Source organism: Pezoporus flaviventris, unplaced genomic scaffold (assembly GCF_033815535.1).
Source record: "Pezoporus flaviventris isolate CSIRO_AGI_PZ_B2104156 unplaced genomic scaffold, CSIRO_AGI_Pfla_v1 ptg000002l, whole genome shotgun sequence".
Classification (NCBI taxonomy): Eukaryota; Metazoa; Chordata; class Aves; order Psittaciformes; family Psittacidae; genus Pezoporus; species Pezoporus flaviventris.
The window spans coordinates 63456415-63475801 of NW_026892550.1; the positions used below are offsets into that span (position 1 = coordinate 63456415).

Below are 19387 nucleotides of genomic sequence, written 5' to 3' on the forward strand. Positions count from 1 at the left end.
TCCGCCTGCAGGTGGCGCTGCGGGCGCTGCGAGCGCTCCTCCCGCTCCGGGCAGCCCCTCCGCCCCGCACCCCGGGGAGCGCAGCGCAGCCCCGCCGGCGGGACGCGCCGGGCCTCCGCAGGGGCCGGGCACGGAGCGGGAGCGGCACCGCGCCTTTGTGCGTGTGGAAACATCCCCCCTCCTCTTCTCTCTTCTCCTCTCCTCTCTTCTCCGCGCCTTACCCCGCCAGCCCGCTGGGCTGCCAGCAGCGGCGAGGGAGGGGAGAAAGGGGCAGGAAGAAGCTGAGGGAGAGGGGAGGGCGGGGACCGGGCGAGCGCGAGGAAATCAAACGGGCCCGGCATGAATTAGGCAGTGGGGAGAGCTCCTTCCCGCTGCTTCCATCCCTCCTTCTCCGTTCCCGCACGGCGGGAGCAGCGCCGCCCCGCGCGGAGCGGGTGCGTGCACACACCACACGCACACACAACCCCCCCGCACACCGCACGCACGCACACCACCGAGCCCGGCGGGGCGGGCTGGGCCGGGCCGGGCTGGGTTGGGGCGGGGGGGGGGGGCCGTCAGATGAAGATGGCAATGTCTGTGATCCAAGCGTGCCGCAGCCTGGCTCTCTCAACATGGCTGCTGTCCTTTTGTTTCGTGCATCTGCTGTGCCTGGACTTCACCGTGGCCGAGAAGGAGGAGTGGTACACGGCCTTCGTCAACATCACCTATGCCGACCCGGCGGCCGGCAGCGCCGAGCTCCGCAGCGAGAAGAGCGAGTGCGGGCGCTACGGCGAGCAGTCGCCTAAGCAGGACGCCCGCGGGCAGGTGGCCCTCTCCGCCTCGCCCGCAGACCGCTACGCTTGTGACCCCGGCACCCGCTTTAACGCCCCGGCGCCGGGTAAGAGCTGGGTGGCCCTCATCCCGCGGGGCAACTGCACCTACAAGGACAAGATCCGCCACGCCGCCGCCCAGAACGCCTCTGCCGTGGTCATCTACAACGTGGGCTCCAGCAATGCCAACGAGACCATCACCATGCCCCATGCAGGTGAGCCCCGGCACCCTGCATGTGCTCCGTGGGTGCACCCTGAGATCTGGGCTGGGTGGACAAGTGGGCCCTGTTTTACTGCATGTGCAGCCTGCTTTGCTGCCCCATATCCTTGGGATGGGAGCTGATGGGGGGGGGAATGTGCTCTCACACCTCCTGGCAGGGAGCAGGAGAGGCTGTGGGCCTCGCTGAGCAGTGGGTGCCCATCCTAGGGGCTGTGGAGCACCTCTCCATGCTGCCATGGCAAAGGATGAATGTGCTGCTGGAAGCAGAACGTGCTTGGTGCTCCAGGGGTGAAAAGTTTGGGAGATGTAAAGTTTTGGTCTAGTCGGAGGAATGGATGGGACCCTGAGCCTGCTGTGGGGCACGGATGTTTTGTGGTGTCCTGAGGGTCTTCCTCAGGCAGGTGCTGTGTGGGATCGGGTGTGATTCAGATTGAGACCTTTGGGAGAAAAGCATAGTGTTTATGGTGCAGGCTTGTCAGGATGTGCAATAGAGCAGGGAACACGGTGTCCACTGTCCTGCCTGTGATAGTGTTAAAACTGTGGGATCTAGTAGGGATGCCAAGTATCTGATTTGGTGAGAACATGAGGTATTTTGTCCAGGTAGATTGTTGGGGAGGATGTGGAGGGTGTTCACTCCCCCAGGTGAATGCTCTGTTGGAGTTTGTGTTCGAGTCCCAACATGCGCTCGTCAACTAGAACCAAGCAGAGATCCACCAGGGGAAACAACCCAAACCTCGTGTTGTGCCCACCAAAAAACACCACTGGTTTTGTAACAGTGTTTCATCTGAAATAATGTTGTTTTAAAAACAGATCACCAGATTTGTATTTAGGGATGGTGTTTTCTGCAGGGGTCACTGGTCTTTTATAGCAGCAGCCTATGCCATGTAGACTAAAATGCCACCTATTGTGAAATCTGTTTGGTTTGCATCCAGTAACTTATAATGCCCAGCTGTTTCACGCTAGTTGAATCTTAGCAGAGTTGGGGGTAAATTGAAACACAGAAAGGCTGCAAAACAGGATGTTATTCTAATGACATTTTAAATTTCCACAATAAACCAAGCTAGCATGAATGTGCTGAAAAAACATTTGTTGCCTAACTATCGTGCTATAATACTGCTGATGAAAAAGAAGTGCTTCTGGATCCTCTTGTGTGCAGCCTCTTTAAGAGATTAACCATTTATTTGGGCAAAGTCATGCCTCTCTGGTAGGTTTGGTGGAAAATGAGATTTTTTTTTTAGTGTTTTCCAATGGTTTTGTGAGACAAGCAACTCGTAACCTCTCGAGCTTTTTAAAACTCTGCTTTATAATCTGCACATGGTTTAGTAGCTGTTCAGATTATACTTGTTGGTGCTTTAAGTGTCACAGATTATATACTAAGTAGTATAAAGTAGTAGGAGCTTGGCATACTTATGCACCCTTACAGTAAAGCTCAGTCTGTTTCAAAAGTTAAGATGCATTGCTTGTTCTCATCATAGTGAGTTTCTCTAGAACTGCCAACATGTTGGATCAATTAATGGTTTGCCTGTTTCTGAAGTATTCACTGAGCTGGTTTCCCACACAAATGGTGTTTTATTAAGAAACAGTGGGAGTAAAAAATGTGTGTAACCTTTTAAAATGTTGGCGCTTTTGTTTGTTTTAAAGTCTAAAATGAAGTAAGCAGGGAATCTTTCTTACTGAAGTGGCCTCAGCCTTTGAAAATACGAAACACTCTATCACTTATCTTGGGGGCAGCTTCATTTATGTCAGATGACTCCTTATAGCTTATTCTGAGAATCCTTTTTGAGTACTGAATTGATACCCAGCAGTGTGATTGTACAGTACCAGAGGCTGAAATGAAAGGAAACTTGCAGAAAATCATCCAGACTTGTTGATCACAGTTGGTGAGACTGAAGGGCTTTGCTGGTTGATCGTGTGAGGTTGTCTTCGATTTAAGGATTTTTGTTCTGTGGAGTTGAGAAACCTTAGGGAAAAACCTACATTCTGCAACAGTCAAAACTCAGCAGAGTTTTACAGCATAGGTCTGCTGAAACAGGAGGAAGAATAATTATTCATAAACAAATATTTGACAAACTACCAGGGATTAGAACTGGATTTATCTTTACTCTTCCACCATTACACAGGGACAGAGTGAATATACAAGCTGTGTAAAATTATCTTTCTGACTTGCAGCCTTTGACGTTTGCTTGGTCCCAGTCTAAACGATAGCACAGCACAAGATTCAAGGGAAGAATGAATCAGTTTCTTGGTTCTGAGTTCAGCAGCATATGCAGTGCTCTGCCCACGCCAAATCCTGGAGTGGGAAGAAGAAAATTCCATCCTGGAAAATACTTGGAGGATGAGAGAGAAGGGTGAAATGTGACCTAAAAAGCAATTTAAAAGTTGAAAGAAATATGATGTTACTCTCTCTCTCTCTTTCCCTTTTCCTCCCACAGATTTTTTTTTTTGAGGTTTCATATAAGCTTAAATAAACTCTTTCTATAGAGAAAACAGTATATCCTGTTGCATAACAGTGTGGCTCCTGCCCTTACTAAAGAACTATTACTCCAAAGAGAGATGTTTTTCCTTCTGTACATTCTTCTCTGTATGCTTCACCGCTCTTGCTGATGTTTTTTTTTTAATCTGTGTTTCTTTTTCTGCTGTTCCCACCCCCACTCTGATTTCTTCATCTCTACCCCTTCATTCTCCCTCTTGACCACGTTACTGTGATACTCTTATTTTTGCCCTTGACACTTTCTTCCCAAAGCTCTCTTTCTCTTGCCAAAAACCTTACCTCACAGCTGTATGTTTAATTATATTTCCTGTTTTCTGCTACAATGCATGCCAATGACCCTTTGCTAACGTGATGCCTGCTGATTTCAAAATCTATAAGTAACTGCAGCAAGACACCATTCTTGAATTTGAAGGAGGGTTGGTAAGCCTCCCTGCCCCTGCAACACCCCTAAGCAGAACCAGGGTGGTATTGCATCAAAGCTTGTGGTTGAAATACTCAAATACAACTTTCCAGGATTTATTTATAGTGCACCAGACAAAGTGTACAGTTTGAACCAGTTCAATCACCGTTTTTAAAGCCTTTGCTTTCAGGGAGCTTGTGCTTAGTTCACTGCTTGGACATCCAGAAGTGAGGTAGAGTTGTGACATCTGTGCTCACAGGGAATGCAGAGGTCTGTGGTTCTCGTGCTAGGGCACACTTTGCTTTTGCATCAGCTGCTACAGCCTTTGCAAGCCGGCAACTTTATTTTTATTGGCTTGAAGTCTAGGAGCTGTGAGTCCAAGTTTGCTTTTTAACTAAACAGGGTTTAACCAGAGAAGGAATAAAAGCATCTAGAATTTCTGTTCCAGATGCTTTTTATTTTTCCTAAATCAACTTCGCTAGCAGAAAAGTAGTCTAATAATATAGAGGATGCTGTTGTTTTTTTGTGTTTTTTTTCTCTAGAAGAATAATCCATGGTGTTGGCTAGGGTTTCTGATTGGCATTTGTTCTTATTCAGAACAAATTAGCTGTTATTTACATATGAAAAGGCTCTAGCCACTGTGTGTACATTTAATAACTTAGTATTAATTGGAAGTATTTTTATTACCTGTTGTAGCACATCCTAACACTTCCTCTAAGCTCTGAATAGATACAGTAATGGAGCCTTCCAGAAGGTGATTAAAGGTGAGAGCTTCCCTCTCTCCAGCTCTTAATTTGAGGGGACCCCTTCTAACTTGGGCACCAGTCAGGTGCTTGGGACTAGGGAAGGATGTTAACTGTGACTGTACACATGATTCCTGTGTGGGTAAAAATCAAATCTTTAGTATTCAGTACAGTTTGAATATTCTGGGGTGCTCCAGAATATCTCACAGAATGGATATGATCCCTCAGTGACATGGTTTAGTGGTGGTTTTGGTAGTCCTGGGGTAATGATTGGACTTGATGATCTTGAAGGTCCTTTCCAACCTAGCTGATTCTATGATTCTATGATTTTATGAATATTATGTGAATTAAATTGCATCCTCAGTATTTTGCACCAGAAGCATATGTGAGTCAGGCAGTTTTGCACTCTCCATATTCTGCTTTTCCAGTGCATGCCATCACAGATTCTAAGTCACGTGCTGCATGTATGACAGCCTATCTTCAATGAGAGGCAGATGCCTCATTTTTTGTAACGGCTTGTACACACTGGCAGCAACTGTCAACTGCATCTTTGAGACATGAATCTCATATGTGGTCTGAGATGAGCCCAACTTCTTACCTCCCTCTTTGGCCCTCAAGTGCAGCGTGTGTGTGCCAGATTGCAGAAGGAGGGCATGGCATCCCGCTGCAAAACCAGGTGTGTCCCTCCACACATGTTGTGAACTTGGCCAGCCTTGATCTATGCATGTTCAGTTCAATAAGTTTCTTCCCTTGCACTCAGATTTTTGTTCCATGATCAATGACTAGTCTTGCCTTTGACATATTTTAAGATGCATTGTTAGTTTTGGCTGGGGGCTCCCCTGTAGTTTTGTACTGATGTGCAAATTAAACACTGGAGTTGAAGATTTTTCTCTTTACAGACAAAATTCAGTACTGTAGCTCCTTTACTAAAACAATTGTTTCCCTAAACTTTTGTCATATTCTAATGAAGAAAATGTGCTGACAGTATTTACATATGGATAAGTGTGAATCAAGGGCTAGAGATTTCAAGGCTTCCAGGGCCTGCCATAATTATTTTCTGTTCCAGGCATCCAGGACTCATTCCTAATAGAAAACACCTCAGTGGGGGAAGGAGATGGAGATTTGTGCATCTATGAGCCTCATCCATTATGAAATTGAGGTATGGCTGGGATGTGCTGCCATCCTTAGGATCTTAAAGGAGCTCCTGGATCCATCATGGATGGCTTTCAGTAGTTTTGGAAAAATCTGGTTCTCTATCAAAATCAAGGATTTATATCACTGGCTAGAGCCAGCGGTAGTGCCAACAAAGCTGTCCCGCTGTGTTTGCTAGTGAGACACACTTCTGCCTACTGGTTCTGCAGTGGCTCAGTGCTAGACTTCTCTACTACAGAAGTGTTCAGTCATGACAAGTGCTAGGGGGACTTTGTGATGTTAGGTCACTGGTTTAGCTTTAACTGAATTAAGAGGGATGAATTTGACCTAGCAAGGACTAGAGCAATAAAATAATCTTGGTCTCTGGTACTACTTGGGCAGCCTCTTCAGCACTAGGTGAAATGCTTTTTGCCTTTTGAGTCTCTTCTTTCACCCTCACGGCTGGCTTATATGTGTCCTTCAAGAGCTCATTGCAGCCAGTAGAAAGACACTGAGTCCACTGAGCTTTGGATCGTCATACGGTACAGCTTTCCCTATGAGGTGGTGAAGTATTGATTCATTAAAGATTGCATTGATCCTCCAAACTTACTGATTGCAAAAGCAAGTAGATTTCTGCATATCTTTTCTGCAGCATTTGTTTGCAGTGATATTCATAAAAATGCTGTCTTCAGATCTCTGCAGTAAAAAGTGACACAGCAACAAGAAAATCTTCCTCAGAAACAAATCTGTATCAGCATCAGTTCTAACTGCTGTGTTAATCTGGATCACTTCCTTTTGGTATGCTGTCTTTACAAGAATGGCTTGCCTGTGATAAAGTGATGGGTTTGTTCTAATCCCATTGGTACTTTGGCTTTAAAATGGTGTGCGTTAGCTTGGGTTATTAGAATACTGTGGCAGTCTTTGTCCATGATAGCTCACTAATTCACACAGATACATTTCTGTGCTGCCCCCCTCCATGGTACATCACAAAACAGAGGAACATTTTCAGCAAAAGGGGAGAGAAGCCTACAGTTAGTTCAGCATTGGCACTTTAAGAGTCTCTTTTCCTGGTAAGAGACAAGGACATTTTCTACATTCTCATGTAAGTGAAGGACTAAAAGAACCCATTATTTTGCTGCACTTATTTGATGGAGCTCACAGCGCATTGTCATGTGAGATGACTGAGTTTCAAGTAACCTCTGCCTCCTTACACCATGAGCCAGGCTGATGAAGAGTTATCCTTATCAAGGGATATCCCAATGACTTCTCCACTTCCCAATAACTTCTGCATAGCTAACCTATGCACAGGAACAGAATTCATTTCAAGACAAGTCTCACTTCTGCCCTTTCAGTTGCACTTGAGTACTAGTAGCAAACAATACAGTCATTGACTCATAGAAATTAGATATGGAAAAGACTGAGTAGTCCATGTAATCTGTCACCTTACTAATGCAGGACTGCTTCCTACAGTGTTACCACCTACTACTGCCACAGTGCTTTTTGCTAAGCATCTTGCAAAGGAAAGAATCTTGGGGTGCTTCAGAACCAAATGCAGTCTGTTTAACTAGCAGAATCATGCCAAGGGAAGAGATATAAAATGAAGGAGGATATTAAATAGTAATGCTATATCTTGCAGTAATATTTAATTCTCATTACTTCCACAAAGTCATCTTGGCAGAGGCATAACTGCTAACAAGTAAGGTTTAAAACCAACTATATCCGTCGTACCACACAGTTTAGGGGAGTATATGGCAATTTCAAGGAGGCAAAATATTTTGTAACTGGCTATGTCCAAACAGGCTTAACTCTGCTGTGTCTTTATTCCATAGCGGGATGTGGCCCTGGACTTCATTCGTGCCTAGCTCTCTCCTTACTTCATAGTGTTTTGATTTCTCTTGAAAAGGAATCTGGATAGATAGGCCACAGGTCAGCCACTGCACAGTTTGACCAAGTCCTAAGTGTGGATGAGCAGGGTCAAGGGGCCTCAGGGTATCTTGCTTGTTCATGAGTGTGTTTAGATGTAGTATCTCAGAAGGTAATTCTGTTAAAAATGATTATTTCTGTTACCTGGAGGAGACACCCCAAATCACTTAGGTGAAACCTCAAGTTTTAAAATTTACTGTATTAAATATACCAGCTTTATATCTACTCTCTGACCCATTGCCCATGTTAGTGGATGCCAAGTTTCATAAACCTCCAACTTTGCTAATGAATTTGCTGTGTATTGAAGCTCATCAATAATAGATGTAGTGTTCTTTAGTGTATTTTGTGAAACAATTCTCCATCCAGAATAGATTGAAATTACTCATTTAGATGCTCCACCACCCTGGTGGAAACAGTGGTTTTCGGTTCAAAAATGGATGAGTGGAAACACCTCTTCTTTCACCAGTTCTAGTAGATGGAGAAAGGTTGTAAAGACTGGTTTGCTTATGAAACAACAATATTATGCAGCTGTGCCTTACAAGAGAGGCTTAACAAGGGCATTATTTATTTTTTGGCTCTTCTTCAATAACTTACTTGAGATAAACCTTAGAAAACTGAACTGAGTAGAACTATAGGAGATGATGGAAAAATTAACCTGTTTGTTTTACTGCTGTTCTACTTCGAAGTATGAAAAGCTAGCATCTTTTGATTCTTTGCTACTTAAAGATATAACAGCTTTTTCAAATAATTGTTCATTTTCCTTTGCAAGAGTGACTTACAAATAACATCAATAAAGTGAAGTGCCTGTTCATTTGCTTCTGACAGTATAATCATAGTGATATTCAATTATACTGCTAGACCTAAGGGTCTGTCAGAGTTTTCATTTCAAATTTGATGTGTTTAACTGTGTTTATGCATGTAATAGTGCCTGCTGTGAATTGAAAAGGTAGCCCATTTATATTAACCTTATTTTCAGTTTGAAACGAATTGGAGGAAAAAAATTTATCTTTTTAGATCCCAAAACACAGAAACATGAATTACAGCTATGTAACTCCCTGTAATAGAGTCCTGGCTTGAGTATATCTTGTATACTTCTTAAACACAGATAGAAGCACTTTATATCTGCATAGAAATGTAGTTCCTCCAGGGATGCATGGAATAGGGTGAGTTAGCAAGTGATCCCTTGTGGTACACACTTAGTGAGACATAGCTTTTTAAAATGAATTTATATTCCACGGTATTTAGAGAGAATTATGCATCACATTAAACTTCGGCTTCCACCTTTGTAAATCACGCGTTGTTAAACTGTGCCCTTCTGTTTATTGCTTGATCTTGCAGTGCTTGTCAAAGGATTCATTTCTAGCACTGTGTGGTATGGTGTTGAATGTGTCTGACATTGCATGGCAGCACTAAGAATGGACTCAAGAACCTAGTAGGTAGATTCATCTTTAGCCAATGCATATGTCTAATATTAAGATTACTGTAAAATGTGTCAGTGTTAGTTGAGTATGTGTTGTGGGTTTGCTGGGTTCAGATTCAGTACAATAAGATGTACAGATTTATTCTGCTTAAATTAATTTGTGGAGCACTTGGGAAGCTTCTGCATTTAGTTGTTACTGTCATACTAGCAGAGCAATTCCAGTTCTTCATGATCAAAGCTGTGGGTGTGTAACAAGTTTCACTCTGAAAGATTTCTTGGTTTTCCAATTAAGAGTTCTGTATCAGTATCTGGTAAAGATCTCTCTGATTTTACATCCTCTGATGTTAGCCGTTTCATTTCAGTATTTTCTGTTAGGAGGCAGAAATACATTTTTGCTTTTCCTTTGCCTTTTCAAAAAGTCTCTGTATTAGAGAATATTAAAATCTTTGGCTACATTTCTGGGGCATGTCTGTGTTTGACTCCAAAAAGAGTCTTTAAAACAGAACAGTCTGATGTTGCAGTCTTGTTCATGATTGCTTCTTGTACAGAATATGCTTTCCCCTCTCATTCCTTTTTAAGCTTTTATTATATGCTCACTGTCTCTCCTAGTTTTACCTGCCAGTATCATGTTTCCTGAGTGAGGCAGCTTTTTCAAGATTGTGTAATCTCTGTGCCTGGTCTCTTATCACTTTGTATGTCCATGTGTTTGAAGTACCATCTGGTTGTCTATCAAATTCATACCTTTAGTATATACTGTATCAGGACTTCTCACGCTGGGAAACAAGAAGCTGTCTGAGTTAAACCCATTATGACTCATTATAATACTGCCTTTGATGTCTTTCTCTTACTTTTCCTTCAATCCCCTATCCTGTTAATATTCTTGTTATTTTTTTCTCTCTTTTTTGGGGGTGTGATGGTAGGAAGTGTGTGTGTGTGTAATTTCTTTACTGTCCACACTTCCAATGAATCTTTCCTTTGGACTTCTTACCTTTTTTTTTTTTTTTGTCATCTTCACTTATCTTATTATGTGCTCTGTACCTGTTTTTCATCTCTTCTAGTTGTTTGGGTTTTTTTCCTTTCTTCCCACCCCTTACCAGGTCGACAAAAATAGCCAAATAGCTTCACGTGCAAAGTTGACTAAGGGGAAGAAGAGCAGGTTTATGCTTTTCTGGTTGCTTTCTTTTCCTTTGCACCTGACTCTGGATATAAAGAGCATCTGCTGCTCAGGGTCAGCTTGGAGGAGTGGGGCACCAGCAATCAGGAAGAGTGGCAGTACTTTTGATGAACAGAAGACTGCCAGTCAGGCATAGCCACTTGCTATGCATGGAATGGCTTTGTGCTGACCACTCTTTAGTCTTTTTCATGACTTCTTAAAGGACTAAATTATGGTCCCCTCTACGCAAGGGGCAGATCCTGCTCTTTCATCATTTCGCAGATGAAGATTCAGTTTTGCCTGCTGCGTGCTAGAAAAACTGATGGGAATTTTTCCATCAAAACTCTTTTTCTGTAGAAGTTAAATGTATTTTCAAGAACAAACCTGCTCTGGGAAGTTTTTGCTGTCCAGAAAAGACCTTGCAGTTTTGATTTTGAAGGAAGATTTTATTTTAGTAAATATTTAATGTCTCAGAAATTTCAGAGACATTTCAGAAACAGTTTGGTTTCCATTTCCTTTTTTGATGATATATTTTTGTCAGCTTCCACCAGCTTTAGGCAATGCTTCCACCCCAGAGCACAGATCTGACTTCTCCCTAACTCAAATGTGACACTTCTCCAGGAATCAATGCATGCATTTGATTACAAGCATTGTTTAAAGAAATTGAACTCGGGTTTGCAGTGCTGGATTTTGTTTCCTTATGATTGTGTGCCAACAGCTTTCTGTCTTCTGATTGTGCAGTACCTAAGCTATAAGATCTTTTGCTTTTGCTGTGTGTGTATATGTCCTTATCAATCCTTATCAACAGGCTAGATATGACTTTAGCACTGTGTCTAGATACACAAGGAAATGATACTTGGTATGAGATGAAGATTGCCCTTATAGGCAAAGACATAATAAGGATCAGTAGCTGTCAATGGAAGTGAGACAAATTCAGGCTTGTAGTAAGGTGCAATTTCCTAAATAGTTACCCATAACTTAATGTTATTTGAATGGGCTTCGATAGCTCTCTAAAAGTCACATCCTGGAAAAATTACCCATCCTCTGGGAAAATTATGGTAGTATGTGTCTAAGGAAGGTTACAGAAGGTGATCATGGTAGTTCTTTATGGTTTTAGGGACTGTTCCTCTCTGGAATTACCACCCATTTCTTTTCCACATTTGGAAACTGTCAAAATAGCTCTGGCAGAAGTTCTGCAGAAGCCCTGCCCAGTGGGCAGGGGTAAATCAAAAAGCTGAAGCATCAGCTTTTTGAGACTGGATCTCTGGTTAGCATGTCCCTTCTCACCTGGAAAGAACTTAGCTGGGTGATAGTGGTGAACCAATGTCAGTTTATTATTCTTTGTGACTGTTGCTCATAGAAGAGGAAGCTGCAAGAAAAGGCGCTTGCAAAAAAACCAGGGTCTGAGCCACTTCTGGTTTTGTGTCTGAAGATAGCCATCAAATGCAGAGAGCTGCCTGTAAGCCTCCACAAAACAAGCATTTGCTGGAGCATGTGTCTCACATCGTAAAAGAAGTTAAGAGCCTTTCTCATTCAAAACTTCTATTTAAATGTTGAATGCCAGCACAAGGGAATAGCAACCCAGAGCAGCAATAGTGGTGTGGGTGGGGATGAAATAATAGTAATAATAATAATGGCTAGAATAGACATTAGATGAAAGTCATGTAAATGAACCTGAATCATGGAGAGAGAAATTCACGTCGATGGGAAAATAATAGACATGGAAATAGCTCATGACCCCTATGGCATCATAAGCATTCTTTTTGTGACTGTGAAACTTACTTGACGAATCCAAAAATCCCCATTTCAGTTCTGCACTTGACTCCCATTTCTCACTGGTACCCACTGTCCTGGTCTTGTTTGCTCATTGCTGTTTGTTCCTGTCCTTCCTTGCTGCTTTTACTGGTGGTGGGAATGTTCCCTGAGATGAGGATCTTGGTCACCTTGTGCTCAGGATTGCAGCTATATGTTTTCTAGTTGCCTTCAGTTTTGCATGTTGCTCGGTGTTTGAGTACGGAGAATTGTATTGCTCACAGTATATTGCCCAAGTGGATCCATAGGTGAATGAGAGAAAGCTACCAAACAGCTTAACTGTATGGGAGAGCAATGAGCTACATCTAAGGCAGTCAGGATCCTCTAGTGCATATTGATTCTTCAGGGAATTCATCTGTCCTTATCTCCCCTGGCCCACTAACTGCTGCTTGAGAAACCACATAAATTTAATTTTTCTATGTTTGGGATTGGATTTTTTTCCCTCTAAAGACATTCCCTTTATCCATCTAAGGCCCAGGCAGTCTTTCCCCCCTGCCTTTTGTTTCTGTCATAGTCTATTAACCAGAACTTATTGGGATGCAAGTAGTGAGAGTCAATAGCCTATTTTTAAGAGAAAAATATCACTGTATAACTTTTTTTTCTGAATTTATGATTTCTAATGGTTATAATTATCAGAGAATTTATATTGTCTGATTTCTAAATATGTATGATCTTTTACTTCTTTCTCCAATAATTAAAAGCTTCATTCCCATTAACTAATTTGTATAACGATCTCTCTGCTATTAGGCTTTGAAAAATAGCAATGCAAGCAGTGAATTTTTATATAGAATATTTTCTGTTGATTATCTTACACATTTGAAATGTAGAATCTGTTCTTAGTTCTCAGCCAATACTGTGTTGAGTCAGCACAATGATTGCTGTTCATCTTTTCTGGACAATTAATTTTGTGTCCATAGACAAGAAATATTTTTTGCTAATGCAAAGGTAACTGCTAACTTCAGCACAAAGCTGCTGTCTTTGGCTCTGACTGGCCAAATCTGTTGTGGATTAGCCTGAAAAACAGGAGCTAGTGTGCATGTGAAAAGCAATAGACTGTTTGGTAGTAATGATAGCAGGGATGCAAAGTATAACTGTCTCACCAGGGCTGATGAGGCAACTCCTTTAATGTCTTACTTGCAAATTGGCTTCTGCTTTCTGGGTTATGAGGCATGTCTGCATTGGAAAGGTGTCTCTCAACTTCCAGTGAGCACTGTTCCGCTTCCATTCGAGAAAGACTTGGCCACCCAAACCCTTTAAAACCCAGACACTGTCTCTTCTTAACTGTGTTTTATTTGGTGTCTGTTACCAGTGCATGCTGAGGAACAACCATAGTTGTAAGAAGTGTGGGCAGCTGGTTAGTTATTTGCAGATGGCTTAGAGATTTGTATCAACTACTAGTTGTACTTGTTAGGTGAGCTATAGGAGTTCATGTAATTTAGAATAGCCACACAGCATTTCTTGCTAATCAGGGAGTTGCCTAACTTGGAAATACTCGCTTACCTGAGGCCTATCAGATACATAGCAGCTCCATATGCCTGTGCTAGTTTGGGAGTAATTATTATAATGTTGTGCAGATTTGGTTTCAGTAGATAAAATTTTGCATCCTCCCGTGTGACCTTAGCAGTTTGTCAGCTTCATTTCGCTTTGAGAAATTCAGGAGAGGTTTCCTTAACGTTCCCATTACATGTCATCTTTGAACAGGACTTTTCAGCAGCTTGGACAGTTGTTGGGAAGCTGTAACCAAGGTGGAGGGAAGTGTAAAATGAAGAGATATTCCTCCATTAGACATTCCTAACAAGTCAACTGCCATATTTAGTTACAGGGATCTCACTGGATATAATAAAATACTTACTTTTTCATAACCTTTATGCATGTGTGTCCCATGACAACCATGTTAACATCAGAGTAAGACTTGCCAGACCAGACAGATATTAATGTATAATATGCAAGTATTAATGAATACCTGAGGTGACACAGTAGTGTCTTCAGTGCTCTGCAAATCTCTATTTATCAGCACAAGCCTCAAATATCCTCCATAATCTCAATGTGAATGGACATCAGTGGGAGTGGAGGTGATGGGCATCTATTTGTGAGTGCTGTGCTTTTCACAGGCCTGGGCCCTAGTTTGCCTTCTCCCATGTCTCCTGTTTAATAAAACAGAATTGGAATCCATCCATCAGAGAATTATTGCAGGTTTGATTAATTTGAAAATAAACCTGATGTTCATGCTGTTATCCAACAGTTGTCTCCGTCTGTTGGCAGGAGTTTCAGGATCTGAGATTGCATTAAGTCTTCATTCTAACGCACAATATTCAGTAGGCTGCAAAAAAGGAAAAAAAATACAATTTCATTTTTGTTTTCCATCTTTAATAATGTCTATTTCCCTATCACTGAAAGTGATAACATACACAGCATGTAAGCACCCTCAGGCTATAGCAGGGAAGAGATTGTACCTTTTTCTTTTGGAAGGATGCTATGCTGTGCAGACTTGGTGTCATGGAAACTGAAAAGAATGTATGAAGTTTTTTAAGCAGGGGGATGAATTTTAGATCCATTCTATAGCTACTTTGAAGAAGAACACAAACGTCTGGAAAAGTCACCAGAAGTTCACAGGGGAAAAAAAAATCTCCAGCACCAGTATGATGGTCACCGCAGTTCTTACGGGGGTACTGGGATTAGACTGGGCTTTAAACTGACTTTTCACAGGCCGTGTTTTCTTTATGCAGACTGCTTTCAGGCCAGCTCAGATGCTGACTTCTGCTTTCAGGCTAGTCACCATTACTTTAAATGTCTCCCAAGTCCTCATTGCATTTATTTACTTTTTTTTTTTTTTTAATGTTATTTAGAGAAAACCAATAGCCATCCTGTAAGATACCAACCCCCAAATCTTTTCATTAGAAAAAGTGTTGTAAGTTTGCTGGTTGTCAACAATGCACATACCTGTGCCATCAATTGTAACCTCTACTTGTTAAATTCTAACACTGCTGAAGTCAGTGCCAAAATTTCCTTAGGATTTTATTGCCAAGTAGTTAACCCAAGCAAATAAATACCTGAACTCATCGTGTATCTTTTACATAGTATTTATTACTGCCCCATAGTATTTAGCACACTGTTGTCAAGTACAAAAAAGCCCCATTCAGTGCAACCCAAGAGCTATAATACCAGTCTTTCACCAGCAATCTCAGTGAAGTAGTAACAGTCTGTATTTCATATGAATTGCACACATCTCTCAGGTTCAAGTAATACATCAGACAACACCAAGGCTTCATTAAGGTCATTTTGTACTTGAGTAAAATTATGGGCCAGCCTGTGAGTGCCTCGAAACTGTAAGCATTAACTTGAATGAGCTCTCCAGAGCATTTAATAAAAGGTCCACCTGGCCTGAAGTGATTGTATAAATTACATAGCCATTGTTACCTTTATGATATAGGTAGAAGTTAGTTTTCTTAGGTTTTGAAGTGCCTGAGAATAATGGGCCATGTCTTACGCCTATTTCTAACAGTGGGCTTCAAACAATTTTTTTTCTGAAATCTACTGAGAACTAAAATTTAGCTCTTGGAAGGCTTACAGCTTTTGTGTGAAGTGAAAGGAATCGAGGGGGGTGTGTAGTGGTGAGAGAGCTGTGTTGCACGAAGGGGCTGGGAAGCTTGTTTTGCAAGATGCACGTGCTTGCTAGCTCATCTCCAAGAGCAGTGAGCAGCCAGGGTCACAAGAGCTGCGAGAGATGTTGCTGCCTGACAAAAGTCATAGTTGAGATACAAGCTTCTAAATCTTAAGCAGGCACTGGCTGGACACGCTGCAAAAAGACCTGCTCTATATTTGGAGGGTGAGAGCAGTGTGGTTTTCACACCTTTGTTCACTAGCTGCTATGCTAAGAAGGAATGGCAATGATGACAGCCTTATCATGGTGGGGATGCTTCAGCGATGGCTGTTAGGAGAGTGCTCAGAATTAGTGTTTGTAATCTCCAGTGAAGGTGTGGAATCTATGGTTTATGCCATCCATTTATATGCTAAATAAATGTGGACAATTGTCACAAAAATAGTTACAGAAGCAAAGTCTATCCACACTAAGCCTAGCAGAGGTCATTCCTTACTTGTTTCCAGTCTGACCAAGTGAAAATGGCATTTAATATGGGCTGGATTTGTTCCAGGCAGAACAGCAATAATTAGTTCTTAGATTCTGAAATCTTGGTTGGTGAATTTTTTCTTTTTTATTATTTTCCCTGGAAATACAGTTCAGCTAAAGAGACCACAGTGCAAGCAATACTGCGTAGCAATTTTGGTGCCTTTGTTCTAACATGCGTATTGTTTTGAGTGATGCTGATCTGTTTTGAGAGCTTGTGGGATTTTCAAAACCACTGCTATGTTAATCTCATTTGGCTCCTGCAACATGCTTCAGATCACTCTCTCTTTTCAGGGTCTGATGACAAGACATTGAATGGTGTGATTTGTACTGCAAATGGTTTATTTTCAGTTTTCACTGCACCTTCATTTCAGAAACCTGTGACTGTTTAACCACTTTGTAAGTCTTTATCGTGCTTTGTTATGGCAAATTGCTAATTGAGATTTTTGTTAGTGAGAGAATCTCTGTTTCAGTTAGCACAGGCATTGCTGTATCCTAAAGACATTTTGCCTTTTGATCTCTTTGATCCAAATTAATTGTAGGACGCTAAATGCAGACAGAAATATCAAATGCATGGGTACGATTAACAGAAATGTTATAATTACATCAAAGTATCGGAAATCAAAGGAGAGATCTAGATAGGTGATTCAGCATAGAAATAACAGGGTAGCTGAAGTTCATGATTTAAGCTGGTAGTTGTGATCTGCTTGCATTTAGGCACTGAGTCATCCAAGGCATAAAAGCTAAATGAAGAAAGAGAACATAAACTGTCATGCAAGAACCAAGGTAAATAGAATTACCTTCCTTTCATGGCCTCTCACATTGGTGTCTGATGCAGTACAAACATAGGAACATATGAGCAGCAGGAATATTATCAGCAGAGGAAGATTTCCAATAGTTATGACTAGTGTTCCTCCCTGAGAACCTATATATGTTTTGTTAGCTGTTGGGGGTTGGTTTGTTGGTTATTTCCTTTTAAGGGGAGGGAAGGGGAAACAGGCATATGAAATAGTATGTGAATGGCTGAAACAGCATGATACGTCGTCTGAGTTGCATATTCAAGGAATAACTAGAAATTACCATTAAACTGAAGATCGGCTTAAAACAAACTGGTTTGGAGTTGACTGTAAAACATAAATGCATTCACTTCACATCTTTAGCTGTGTCTTTTGAACTAAAATTTGCTAACTTTGGTGCAAGATTTAGTTTCTGAACATACTTTATCTGAAGTGTTTCATATCAAATTCTTGTTTCAAGTCATTTGAAGAATTGGGAAATTCACATTTAATCTTGAACTCTAATCTGAAATTTCTGGTTCTGGTACATGTTCAGATAATCGAATTTCAGTAGGGAAATATGGCACTTACCTTACATGTTGTAGATAGATCCAGCATGGAAAAACCCTGTACAGCAGGTACCAAAAAGATCTGCACTGGGATTCGAGTATTAAAAATAAAGAATGTAATTAGCAATGTATTGTTATATCAGCATTGTCTTCACTGCATTTTTTTTCATCATCCTCAAAGCTTGCCTAAGTCTCACTGAGAAATGATGGAAACCATATAATGAACCATATAACAACATCAGTCACAGCTGTACAAAATGTAGGGTGGGCAAAAATGTGCTTTCCTGTGAAGCCTGCAAATACTGACAGGTAACTCTGACAAATGCTTTGTTTCAGAAATACAAGCATGTGCACATTTCAGAGCATCATGTGCTAAGAGAAATTTATTTCTAACTGAATAGTCAGAAGCAAAGTCTGTATTGCCATGTTCCTATAAAAGGAACAGTACAGAGGAAGGATTCTGCCTGCTTAAAACAGATTAGGGCCCATTGATGCACATAACTTCCATTTAGGCGTCTACATACCTTTTATTTTTGGAAGAGATAGCATGAATCCTTTGCCTGTAGGTAGAGATGTGTGTGTATGTGTGTGTGTCCTTATTTACACACACATGTATCTATAAAAATAGCAACTTTCTCTAGGGAGATTTGTGACAGCAGATAGCCTGCACCTGGTCTTGAACTTGCAGATGAGCCAAGGCATGTAGATATCTGATACAGTTATTTTGCCAATTATTTGTCTATTTAGACATAAACAGCGCTGGTTTGAGTCCACGTGGCATGGTGGTAGTACTCTTGCTGGTTGTTTTGGGGTTTATTTAAACTGCAGTTGTGCAGAACATGGAAAAAATGAAAAACAGAGATTTAAGAATTTCTGGATAGTTTAAAGAAGCCGCTTTTCTGTGCTCTTTTCTGATTTCAGGTGGCTGAGGACAGAGGGTCCCAGATATGTCTCAGCTAGCTCTAGTCCTTAACCTTTTAGGTCTTGGAATGTAAATAAAATGTGTTGTCTTGGAATGTAAGTAAAATCACAGAACCATAGAATGGTTTGGGTTGGAAGGGACCTTAAAGCTCATCCAGTTCCAATCCTCTGCCATTGGCAGGGACACCTTAAATTAGACCAGGTTGCTCAAAGCCCCCTCCAGCCTGGCCTTGAACACTGGCAGGGATGCGTTGACTGTGCTATTCTGCATAATGCTATCCTGCAGGTTGTATATGCATAGGTGTAACAGAGTGGGGACAGGAATTTGTCTTCCATTCATTAGCATTTCAGAGTACTAGAAGCAAGAGGTTCCATCTGGAGCTGAGTTTTGCAGCTTCTGGGTACAAAAATGAAATAAATGTTGCTCTCATATTGTTCCAACTGCTTGATTAGAAATGAGTCAGAGTGGTCTCTGTGTTCCTCTCCATCTGGACATGTGTACTCCATGATAAGCTCAGATATGAAATTTAAAAATTCTGTTCAAGTGTTTAGCTTTTCAGCTAAAAAGACAAGGTTGTTTGTGGGAAGATTGTAGGAAGAGATTGGTTTTACTGTCTTAGGCCCTCATGCTGAAAATACTTATGCAAGCAAGTACCTCATGCATGTAATGAAGTTGCTTGATCTATTTATAGCTTTACTCAGTGTATGCTTGTACCCAGATGGTGCTCCTTAAATTTCACTGGGCCGTGTCTATGAGCAGCAGTTCACACTATGATCACAATGCAGGACAAGAATCCAGGTAGCAAACAAATATACTTAAGTATTGTGTTAACTAATTGTGAACATCTACTTAATTATGACTTTTTTTTACCAGCGGCTGCCTGCAAGAACGATCT

General features: G+C 41.5%; 1 protein-coding gene across 2 annotated transcripts in view; it reads left to right on the plus strand.

Moving 5' to 3' along the window:
- The first annotated feature begins 484 nt into the window (after positions 1-484).
- RNF150 (ring finger protein 150) overlaps positions 485-19387 on the plus strand; it is a 142216-nt gene continuing 123313 nt past the window's right edge. Inside the window, exon 1 of one of the 2 annotated variants that reach the window (XM_061442009.1) lies at positions 485-1024. In XM_061442009.1, coding sequence (XP_061297993.1) covers positions 559-1024 — 466 coding nt within the window. In that variant the 5' untranslated portion in view covers positions 485-558. The remainder of the gene's footprint in view (positions 1025-19387) is intronic. The other variant, XM_061442019.1, reaches the window with a different exon arrangement.